This window comes from Psittacula echo (assembly GCF_963264785.1).
Source record: "Psittacula echo genome assembly, chromosome: 6".
NCBI lineage: Eukaryota > Metazoa > Chordata > Aves > Psittaciformes > Psittacidae > Psittacula > Psittacula echo.
Genome location: NC_137743.1, coordinates 16,587,774 through 16,600,249, shown reverse-complemented (window position 1 = coordinate 16,600,249; position 12,476 = coordinate 16,587,774). Strand labels below are relative to the sequence as shown.

The window sequence follows — 12,476 nt, the reverse complement described above, 5'->3', positions numbered from 1 at the left end:
TAATTTAGAGCATGTGCAGAAAGTAAAGTGTTGCTCCAGGAGAAAAATCATTTTCCATAACTATTCCCATCCATCCTCACCTACTGGAATATCCTCAATAGTAATGCAGCATAACAAGATTTTTGTAAACGATTTCAACATAACAAGAAATCTTACAGGAAAAGTTGCTTACATCTCCCCAGGACTCCTGGACATATTACTAGACAAGGAAAAATACTGGTTGGAGCATTTGTATTATTTTTCTTTGAGAACATTTGGGGTGAGTTTCAACAAAGAACTTGTTTGTCATCATTATCAACTAGGTCTAGAGAATTTGCTGAATCCATGTGGGATTTTAAATACAAGAAAAAATGTCAGGAAAACTTCAGATACTTGAAAGGAGCTTGCACTGACTTTTCTTTCTCCATATTTTTTCCAAACTACATAAAACCAAACAGTTTCAATCATGCTGTAATTACTCACACATCAAATAGCTCTAAGAAACAGGTTTTAAAATTGTCCTTTCCCTGAGTAACATCACAGATTTTCACTAAACACGGCATTTGAAATTAATTAAGACGGTCATTGAGGTCTCCAAGATTACCAATCTACTTTCTGTTAAATGTCCATGCATGATGTTAGTGGCACACTCCTTAGTTGCAAACTGTACAATTGGATCCTGTCATTCTGAAATATTATTAGTTTATAATAACTAGATTTTTTTTTTAATTTTTACAATAATCCAAAAAAAGAGCACATAATTCTAAATTTAATTTGTGACGTTTCTCACTTTAAAGATAGCATACATACATATTGAAAATAAAATTGTTTAATGACTCCTTGAAGCATATTTACAATCCTTCACAGTGCCTAGGAAAAACATCTCTGTTTCTTCATGTGTGTGCACGTGCATTTCAAAAAAATAGGCAGGAAAAGAAACTGAGTGACCGGCAATTTAGAGAATGTAAATTGTATGTTTAAAGAAGCACATCGATATATGAGAATGTAAACCCTTTATATTTTACCCTTTCATCACTTGAGTTTTGCTAAAGAACATCTAGATACCATATTTTTATACCAGCGGTTTAACATGTTTTTTCTATGGCCTCATTTGTTGTGGTTGTCTTTCCAGCCCTTTCATTCCCTCAAGTTAATGTGTTATTATTTCAATTGCACAGCACAATATATAGTTGCAGAATGTCATACTGAAATCTACCAAAAGTATCTTTTATGCAATCTTATCTAATAATAACTGAGGACAATATGTGACTGCATGGCACTGCCACACAGTTGGGAACTTTACAATACAGTGACGTTTAATAAAAATGCACACAATTTAAGTGACAGGTGATTAAGTAAGACTAATTTATAAAGCTAAAAAAAATTAAAAATACATTCAATGCTAAATTCTTACAAATACCTCAGTATTATTTTCCTTTATCTAGAAACATGTCTAGGAATACTGCAAATAGAAACATGTCTAGGAATACTGTGAAAACATAACAGCAATTTTCTGTAAAACAGTCACTGTCAAATTATTAGTGTCTTGCATGCTTTCCTTCTGGGTCAACCTTGAAAAATATGTGTAATCTTGCTTAGTGCTCTTCCATCCTGATTTCCCAAGGAAACGCTGCTTATGCAGTCATGGTCTGTTTGTGTATGTTTATTTTTATTTGCTGTTTCCCTCCCAGTAGCTTCTGAACTCATTGAAGAGTTTCAGCCACAGACACAGCAGTCTCAAAAGTAATTATGCTCCTATAATCTTAATGAAAAAGTATATTTGGTTGTGAAAGAAAGAAACAGAAACGTCATGTACCCACTTCAGAAAATTGCAAGTAAATGATCAACTTCATTATGAACAAGGAAGGCAACAGTGAAGAAGCCACAACAGGTTGCCTCCAGCTAGAGGCAACATAGGGAGTTAGTGCAGGACAGGGGTTATTGTTGCATCACAAGTAATTGTGACAGAATGCTTGCTGCAGAAGGTAAGAAAACTAGTAGTGTGGATAATAGCTCAGACACATACTGATTTTGCCAGCTGACATCAGGATGAGATTCATTTCCTAGAATAGATCTTAAGTTCAGGTCCAGCACAGCTGAAGCACCTGGCTGAACATCAGTCCTTGACCCCAGAAGCATCATGTGGACCATGACTGACCAAATATTTTCAAGCATAAAAAGATTTGCCACAACTGTTAGCAATGATATTACTTTGCTGCACACTATCCAGAGACTGCAATGTCTTCGAAAAAGGGTCCAGACCATATACTGCCATGATAAGATATCTTCTGGTAATTTAGTTATCAGCACTAGCCTATGATTTTTTGGGTAATAGCAATGGCTAGCCCCACTGCCCAAAAGTTAAAAATAAACAAATAAATAATAATTTTAAAAAGTAAACTAAGTCACAGATTTTCTATTTAATGTACTGTTCCAATTTATGGGAAAACTATACTATCAAATTATATACAGTCAATTTTAGAGTTGTTGAGATCCTCCAAACTTTTTTAACTAAATGTGAGCTTTTGGATTGCAGAGACTTACTTGAAAGGGTTACCTCACTATTTCACCCCTTTGAAACCCCACTTTGCCTTTCTTTTATGGTACCCAGAGTATGCGAAAAGCTTATTTAAATGCCTATGGTAATTGATGCTGTCTTGCTCAATCAATGCACCTCCCAGTAAGATAGGACAGTGACTATGAACAGGAAAAACAGTGGGAACTGAAACCACTGCAAGCTGTGAAGTCTTCACCCCAAGCTGCAGATCCAAACTGAACTCAGCCTCTTGAATGTGGAACCATCTCCACAGAGTGTATCACAGAAATGGGTCCAAGGTGCTCACTGTAATCTAGAATTTATGGTCTGTAGATCTCTTCCAGTGAACTGCCACAAAGCTCTTCATATTTTAGCCAACTGTTTCCTTACCACACTTGCTTAAAAAAAGTTAATTTTCTTACCTACATTTCTGTTTTATTCCAAATCAAGGCCTCTATAACCAAGCACCATACAAAACCTAAATTTACAGAATATTTTATTCTCGCAAATTATACTCCCTTCTTAATGCCTTTTGTTAGTACTATAAAGTAAGCCCAGTGGCACAGAGATGCACTATGATCCAGATGCTGTAACACATTTGTGGCTCAGCTTTTCCAAAACAGAAAAAGGCAGCAATTCCTAGTTTCAGAAAACTCAAACTAGGGAGCAAGAGATTTCCATCTCTATAGAACACTCATGAGTTACTGTTCACACACATAAAAAAATAAAAAAAAAATAAAATAAAGAAAAAGCACCTTTTGCAAGGCAGTGTTTTCCAAAACACTTTTACAAACTGCCTAGTAAAAACACTAAAATTTCATAAATGTATTTATTTTGATCACTATTATTTATATAGTTTTTATGACAGAATTATATGTTTCATTATTAATAGAGTATTAGCAAATATAGGATTATCTGTCTACTACTAAAAGGGAAATAATTGTATCCCCAAACATCTTTGTTCCTGGCTGGCTGGTTGTACCCCTAAAAAACTAGTATCGTATTTCCTTTTATAGCAATAACAGAATTTAAGGCAATCTGAAATAGAAACCTTGTAACACTTACTCTATGGTTGAAAAAAAATGCAATTTTCGGAGAATTCTGCAGAAATAAATACAAATCAGGTCCAACTACATTTTGAAAAAAGATGCATTTTATATATATACTATATATATATTGCACTATATTATACATATAATGTATATATAATGCACTATATTATACATTATATGATAAAAGAGTTCTACAGTAGTCTTTGTTTTAGAGAAGTTGATTCTGTCTTACTCTTAAAATGGACAGTTAAGATGCAAACAATTTATATTTCTCAGTTTGCTTGATTAAAGTTGCATAAAATGAGGAGTCCTTGTTAAAAGCAACTGCTCAGTGAGGTCTCTCACTCATGTAACATGCTGTTGAGAAATCACCAGAACTTGGGAGGATTCACACATCCATGATTACAGATGTAATTCCTGTTGTGACACGCATTGAAAAACAAAATAAGGAGAAAGGTATCACTAGCATATTGGAGTAGGGCTTCAAACTGTTCCTTGCTCAAAAAGAGCTTTTGAGCATTCCAGGATAGTAAAGTGGCAGAATTTACAAGTCACTCAGTTCCACCTGAAATTTTTCTTCTCCTCTAAAGTTTTCAAGCCTGACAATGAATGATTTCACTTTCCATGTAAGCTAATGGTCTTCTGGCTCATGAACTCATGGTAACCACAAAAGAATTACAAACACACATGATTCTTGCCTCTGTGTCATACACATTACTAATCTTTCATTCTCAACAGGACTACAAGGAGTGCAAAGACAAATTAAATGCTAATCCTGCATGCTAAGCACCTGATGTTGTAAACTTATCATTATCTTAAAGGAAGCTCCATTCTCCTGCTACTGTACTTCACAGGATTCTCTACACTTACTTTCAGAAAAGAAACAAAAGTTCTTGTTGGTAAATTTTGATGCTCCATGACGATTCTCCATTTTAAGCGATACCTGAAATACTGCTCTGAATTAGATTGTGTGGAAAAGGCAAAGCTGAGGAAATCTTTGTTGAAGGGTTAAGTGCACTCGTCCATATGTAGTTCATTCACACTCACCTCCTAGTAGACTATTCCAGCTGTTGTAAACCCCCCCAGCTGAAACACAGACTTCACATATATTGAAAATAAGTGTATGGGACCAGACAACAAGAAACAGAGCATCTTAATCTGATGAGATTGTCACTGCCTGAATTCTAGTCCTTGCTTCAAGGACCACTTACAGATTTTGTATTAGTGCCATGGCCAAACAGCATTACATACAGAACAGATTATACTCTGGCATAACAGGTTATGCCAGGTTGGATGAGGCGTTGGGTGACATGGTTTAGTGTGGGGTGTCCCTGCCCATGGCAGGGGGGTTGGAACTAGATGATCTCAAGGTCCTTCCCAACCCCAACTATTCTATGATTCTATAATACACAAATATTCTTCATTCCATACCTTGTATCGCTGCCTATATTAACTAAATGCAGAGAAAATGTAGGATTCCTTTTCATAACTGTTCAGAGTTAGCTTTATCGTAACCCTTCAAGGTGCTTAAGAGATTGCTCCAGACCTTGAAATACATTGCTTGTTTTTAAACTGCATTTATATTATTCAAATATCTCAGTATCATATACTTACCCACCTTATTACACAATCATAAACAGGATGCATATCTCACACATAAATAGTAAAATATTAGCTAAAGTTCATTTTAATATGCAATTTTTTACATATGGTAACATTCATTCAATGTAGAATACATTCATGCATTCATATATATTCATGCCTTCATGAATGTAGCAACTCCTTTACATCAACAGCTCTGCATATTGAAGGCATTATCACAAAGCAATATAAACATAATTTAGCTTAAACTGCAGGAGATATTGTAAGATATGAATGATATAATTACTCATTTTACATGCACTGGCAAAATAAGCTTTAGATAGATATAAAAAACAGCCTTTCAGACTTGCTCACATGATTATTCTCAAATAAGTGACGTATATATGCAGACAGCAGTGTTATTGCAGTATAGCTGATACTGCCTATTTATTCCATTGAAGTTTCCAAATATTTCCTCCTCTAATGCATTAGCTGCTCTGAACTCCTCTTCCCCACTTCAAATATTGGCCATGGAACTTTATCAATGTCATTGTCTGCTACGGTGATAAATGCTGTCCAATTTCTTTAGAATATAATTAAAATATAGAATTGAATTAAAATCAGAATAGTATTAAAATGGAAGTATTGGAGACCAATGAGTTAAATAACCTAAACTACATGTCAGGTATATTAGTGTTACCATTACATATACCAGTCTTCACCGTGATAGTGTACATAGTGTAGTACAAGTCTTTGACTGAATGTTTATTTTAGTTCCAAATTGATGGCAGTGCTCTCCTGTATTTTCCACATCCATCCCCGTTCACTCATTTTTATGCTGTTTCTTAACTTGATGACTGCCCAGAAACTCTACTGTGCAATACAGTTCAGAACATCTCAACTTCATTATCTGATGTTTGGTTTTATATTTTAAATACACAGACTTTTTAATTGAAGGTGGAACGAGGCTGATCAGTTACTCACAGTCTCTCCAGGGATCTCAGTCCAAAGAAAGAGCCATTCTTCAACCATAAGATCTTGTTGTTACTCAGAATCCTACAAGAAGTCAGGAAAGAATCTGGTTAACAGAACATGATAATCCCACTGGTTAAAAACATATAATTATAGTAAATGACTCCTCTGTAAAATACTAATCACCAAATTCTCTGCTTCATTTGCATTTTCCCATCATCACAGTAAATAAAAATTACAATTTAATCTAAGTATATAATTTCTTCTTTATTAAATAAAAGCACGTCCAAGAATTATGTCAACAAATAGATTTTGACTTCATCTTGAAAATTGTAACACCAATAAATGCCCACACTTCACTAGCTGATTCTAAATTACCACACGTAAAGGTACTTGTTAGGCTTCCCAGTCAGTGAAAATGCTGATAAAGCAAAGGGCATGTTAAAAACTGCTATAGTAGATTAGAGGACAATACAGTCACTTTGCAGCGGCTGCTATAGCAGGGATGTACAGAAGAATGATGGCTGATAGATACAAAGCATTCAATTTTCTACAGTAGAGACAAACAAAAACCCCACTCTTTTACCCCAAAAACAGACTAGTCCAATAACGTTTTCCTGTTGCAACCTCTGCATAGTAGAAATTCAGTCATAAAGCCATGTGTGGCCTATCAATGACCACCTCATGCAAATGCATGCAAACTGGTCCTGCATGCAAGCTATTAAAAAAGTTGACTATTCTTCCTCTTCATGTTAAACTACTGTGGATGTCACAAGCAGGTCTTTCTGGTTTAGTGATTTTTCAACAGTGTACTTTCCCAGCTATTTCAGAGGCAATAGAATATGAAAATGCACTCACTCTGAAGATGCTACAACTTAAAAACCTTCCAATATACAAAAGAAATGCAACTTGTCTTACAAGCTCAAGAAATTGTTTTTCTAAACAGATCTAATGATTATGCAATGCGCAGAAGAAATGTTTGCCTCTGTAAAAAAGTCTAATTTCAACTGCTTGGGAAATGAGTTTTTTAAAGTAACATTTGCAACAGGTTATATTTCTTTAGTTCTCAAAAAATCCACTTCAAAATAAGAAGTTTAACTTGCAATACAGATAGAAATAAAACACTTTTCAAAAGTAGTTTTATGCCTTTTTTTGTGAATCAAATTTTTACTTTTGTAAAGTTTTACAACAGTCTGTTACACAAGACTATCTTAACTTGTCTTGCTCTTCACATTTCCCATTGTGTATGAACAGTAAGTGCTTTGCCCCAGCATACACCTATTACATAAAATCTCAAGTTTAGGTGCAAAAGACAACACATAACACTGACACATAGTGAAACAGAAAATTACTTATGTAAGAAAATTAAAAAAAATCAAATGCTATTAAGATTTGGAGATTTTTGTAAGTTATTGCTAAAATTGATCAATAAACATGTGTAAATATTTTGAAGGCATTTGCTGGCCTACTGTCAGAGAACTGAGCAGCTCAGATCTGTATGCTGTTACACTATGTTGTTACTGAATACACTTGTGCAGCAACATTACTTCTCACCCAGAACCAGTCAGTATAACCTGCAAGTGGCAATTTGGGATCAATCATTATCATTACACCCAGGCATGTGAAAGCACATGGAAGTCTATGTTTATGACAAAAATTATATATATATATATATATATATATATATATATAAAAAATATATTGGAGCATTGGATATTTAATATGCATATTATATATGCACCAACATTCATACAGCTATTGCCATCAACTAAGAAACTCCATTTCTCACAAGATCTTCCTTCAAATTCTCAGTTTAAAAATTCTGTGTATGACATTATATATTTCTCTATCAACTCTTCACTAACATCTTAGCAATACATTTAATCAGTGACCTGACAAAAGACAGAAAACTGTTTCAATTTACCTCATCAGATTTTCTGAACCTACAAGGGGCTCATCTGGTGACTAAACTAGAAATTTTTTTAAAGTTCTGAATATCTAAACTAGAAAATGTAGATGTACAAAGTGTTCTATTATTTTATTCTGTTCTTTTATTGACCTTCTGAGGCTACACAGAACTTGTGTCAAGAAAAAATGACGTCCCAAAATCAAAATTGGCTGCGCTTGGAAAGACTAACATCATAAATTCCATTTCATGTTGGGTCATTTGGTTACATGCTGTGTTACAGAAAGACCAACAATTGTCTATTACAATGACATTAGATATAAGTTATATTTGGACTGCTCTACATAGCCTGATTTGTAAAGATACATGTACTTCAGAACTTTCATCTGGCTTAGATACAAGTAGTTTTGTTTTTGAAATATTTTCACAGTACCAATTTGTTTTTCCAGCCTTCTATTCATTCTGCCCAGAAAAAGAAGGCAGCCTGAACTTTCCTGGCAACTCCAGGAAAATGCATCACAACTCAGCAGCACATGGTCTCCCACTCTCTGCCTCTGGGTCTCCTTCTGTATGGCACTAAGCATGAACACAGAAACCATTATCATTAACCCACATAAAACAAACTCTTAGAAACTAAAGATAACTATCTAACTAGTAATAAATCACAAGACTGAGCCAAAGATTTAGTTCATAAATGGAACACAGTAAACCCAGCTGATGTTCTGTAATACAACTATCTCATTTACTCACTTGCTTTAATTTTTCTGAAAGATAAACCAAGTCTTGCAAAACATTACAGACATCACAATTAAAAAAAAAAAAAAAAAATTACAACTAAACTAAAAAAAAATATATAAATCACAGAACTTAACTTTGTAGATTTAAGTTTCTAAATGAAAAACCTTTCAAATCTTTATACCAGACTTTCACAGTGACTTTCACACAGAGATCAGGTTTCAAAAATTAAGTTTCCTTCAGGGCCTTCTCTACAGTGCCAACTAAAATTCAGGTTTTATAAACAAAGTAATATGGGTATTATTGTTAAAATACGATTCTTTGTCTGTTCAGCATCAGAGCTTTAGAGAATCCTAGCATTCCACTAAGGTCCATGGGGAAAAAAAAAATGTTCTCCAAGAATTACTACAAGTTATCTACATTTCATTCAGTTGGCTGGTATACTACATGAGAAGAATCCACCTGTTTTTAATTAGCTCTAGTGATGTCCAAGAACTTGCAATGGGCTGTTATCAAAAAAGGATTTGGTTTGCACTGAAGAATAATTTTGCACTGTATTCTGCAAATACAATGAACAACTTCACTGGCAAACTTAAATCACGCTATTTTTCATACAGTAATGACTCATTTGTTAAACTTTTGATGCGACTCGTAATATTCTTCCCTTCTGAGGACATTTGCTGTTGGAATGAGGCTAGAAAGGAGGAAGGCTTTAGTTACAACGTTCAATATACTAACCCAGAAATGAGGCTTAACTACAGATGACTACTACAGATGACTACTTCCCGACGACTGGAAGAAGGGAAATATAACCCCCATTTTCAAGAAGGGGAAAATGGATGACCCAGGGAATTACAGACCAGTCAGTCTCACCTCTGTGCCTGGCAAAATCTTGGAGCAGATTCTCCTGGAAGAAATGCTGAGGCACATGAAAAACAAGGAGGTGCTTGGTGACAGCCAGCATGGCTTCACTAAGGGAAAATCCTGCCTGACCAATTTGGTGGCCTTCTATGATGGGGCTACAGAACTGATGGACAGGGGCAGAGCAGTTGACGTCATCTACCTGCACTTTTGCAAAGCCTTCGACACTGTCCCACATGACATCCTTGTCTCTAAGTTGGAGAGACATCAATTTGATGGGTGGACCACTCGGTGCATAAAGAACTGGCTGGATGGCCACATGCAAAGAGTTGTGGTCAATGGCTCGATGTCCGGCTGGAGAGCGGTAACCAGTGGTATCCCTCAGGGATCGGTGTTGGGACCAATCTTGTTCAACATCTTTGTCGGTGACATGGACAGTGGGATTGAGCGCGCCCTCAGCAAGTTTGCGATGACACCAAGCTGTGTGGTTCGGTTGATACGCCGAAGGGAAGGGATGCCATCCAGAGGGACCTCGACACACTTGTGAGGTGGGCTGATGCCAACCTGATGAAGTTTAACCATGCCAAGTGCAAGGCCCTACACCTGGGTCGGAGCAATCCCAGGCACAGCCACAGGTTGGGCAGAGAAGACATTCAGAGCAGTCCTGTGGAGAAGGACTTGGGGGTGTTGGTCGATGAGAAAATGAACATGAGCCGGCTTCAGTGTGCGCTCGCAGCCCAGAAAGCCAACCGTATCCTGGGCTGCATCAAGAGGAGCGTGACCAGCAGGTCGAAGGAGGTGATCCTGCCTCTCTGCTCTCGGGAGACCTCACTTGGAGTATTGAGCGCAGTTCTGGTGTCCTCAACATAAAAAGGACATGGAACTGTTGGAACAAGTGCAGAGGAGGGCCACGAGGATGATCAGGGGACTGGAGCACCTCCTGTATGGAGATAGGCTGAGAAAGTTGGGGCTGTTCAGCCTGGAGAAGAGAAGGCTGCGTGGAGACCTCATAGCAGCCTTCCAGTATCTGAAGGGGGCCTATAAGGATGCTGGGGATGGACTCTTCATCAGGGACTGTAGTGACAGGACAAGGGGTAACGGGTTCAAACTTAAACAGGGGAAGTTTAGATTGGATCTAAGGAAGAAATTCTTTACTGAGAGGGTGGTGAGGCACTGGAATGGGTTGCCCAGGGAGGTTGTGAATGCTTCATCCTTGGCGGTGTTCAAGGCCAGGTTGGATGAGGCCTTGGGTGACATGGTTTAGTGTGGGGTGTCCCTGCCCATGGCAGGGGGGCTGGAACTAGATGATCTTAAGGTCCTTTCCAACCCTAACTGTTCTATGATTTTATGATTCTATGATGAAAAATCTTTTCAAGTAATCAATGCCTGGTCAAACTGTGGCTCTTACTCTTGATGCTGAAATTACAGAGTGATTTTGTATATTACTTCTTCAGAAAAGAAACAGAATGGACAGCAAATGTATGAAGTATGGCTGAAATAGTTAGGTATCTCTTTCCCCTTGAATACAGTCACCTGCTTCCAGGCAGATGTATGTAATTGGAGATCTGCAGAAATTTTGCAGGAAAACGGAGACATGACACACATCCCTTTCTTGTACTTAAAGAAGGAAAGGTTTTGTGTATAAATACATGGGAAAATGTTCTATTCTTATATTTAATTTTGGATAGCTTATATTTATAATTTTTAGATGTAACAGAAACTGAGTCACTTACTCTAATAAAAAATTATATATAGTTTGGAGATCCCCCCCATCCATCCACTATGATTAAGTATTTCTCAGATTTTATTTATTCATAGTATTTTCACTTGTCCTTTTTTTTTCCTGACGTGCTAGTGAGTTACAGTGATAAATATTGCTACACATCACAACTAGGCAGCTGGTTTGAATAATTATCAGATTCTAGCCATGTGCTAAGAATTCCACATTTTCAATATTTTATTCCCGAGAGAAATATTAAGGAAATGAGCACACTTTATAACCAAAATCCACTTAAAATGTTTTGTTTTCTTTTCTATAAAAAAATATTAAAAAGAAAAAACAAAATCCTAGAGAAACCTTCTGAGAAGGTACTTATTTTAAAGTTCAGATTGCAAAATGTCTTTGCACTATATGTAATAATCCTAACCCTAAGTAACAGGAAGTTTAAACGGTGGTACTTTGAGCCCTGGCCCTCACAGGATAAATCTAACTAAAACAGTGCTGGGGAGCACCATTAGCACCACCAACCAGCCCCACTCTGCTGATCAGACACATCATGAACTTCACTGACCTTTTAAAATCTTACAACTTTGCTGCTCCTCTCCAAAAACACTTTCAGGGACAGGGAGGACATTCAGCAGACACTAACTCTACACCAGGTTTGCCCTTTCTCGGGCCTTTGAAGCCCTCCAGCACTATTTCCATGGACTCTGAAGGGATATCCTTCACACACCCTCTCTTGATCTAGAGTGACACCTAAAAGCTCATAACCCATACATGTAGTTTCACAATGCAAATGTACTTCTCTGATGGGCTGCAACACAAGCTGCATGCTGCTTCCTTCATCCTGCACTGGAAACAAACTAACCAACCTCACACGTACACAAGAACCAAAATCATACAAAGAAGCATACTAACAATTGATAAGCATGGATGGTCAATGAGCTGTTGCTTCCACTCTCTCCTGGACCTCCTTCTTTAGCAATATAGGTAGATTTAAAAGGATGAATTGTTCTAATGGGCTACAAGCCATCACTGGTTTTATTTCTGGTTTAATTCAAATGGAAGAAATAGTCACAAATCAGTTTGCTTAAATTGATGTTATTATTTTTGGGTTTTGTGAAACCACTAAAA

General features: G+C 36.7%; 1 protein-coding gene across 1 annotated transcript in view; it reads right to left on the bottom strand.

Annotated features, from left to right (window-relative positions):
• The window catches only part of LOC308222796 (adhesion G protein-coupled receptor A3-like), a gene marked incomplete at both ends in the record, with an annotated part of 288,746 nt that overhangs the window by 237,042 nt on the left and 39,228 nt on the right, over nucleotides 1-12,476 (bottom strand). Inside the window, one exon of the mRNA XM_080621161.1 lies at nucleotides 6,133-6,204. Coding sequence (XP_080477287.1) covers nucleotides 6,133-6,204 — 72 coding nt within the window. The remainder of the gene's footprint in view (nucleotides 1-6,132; nucleotides 6,205-12,476) is intronic.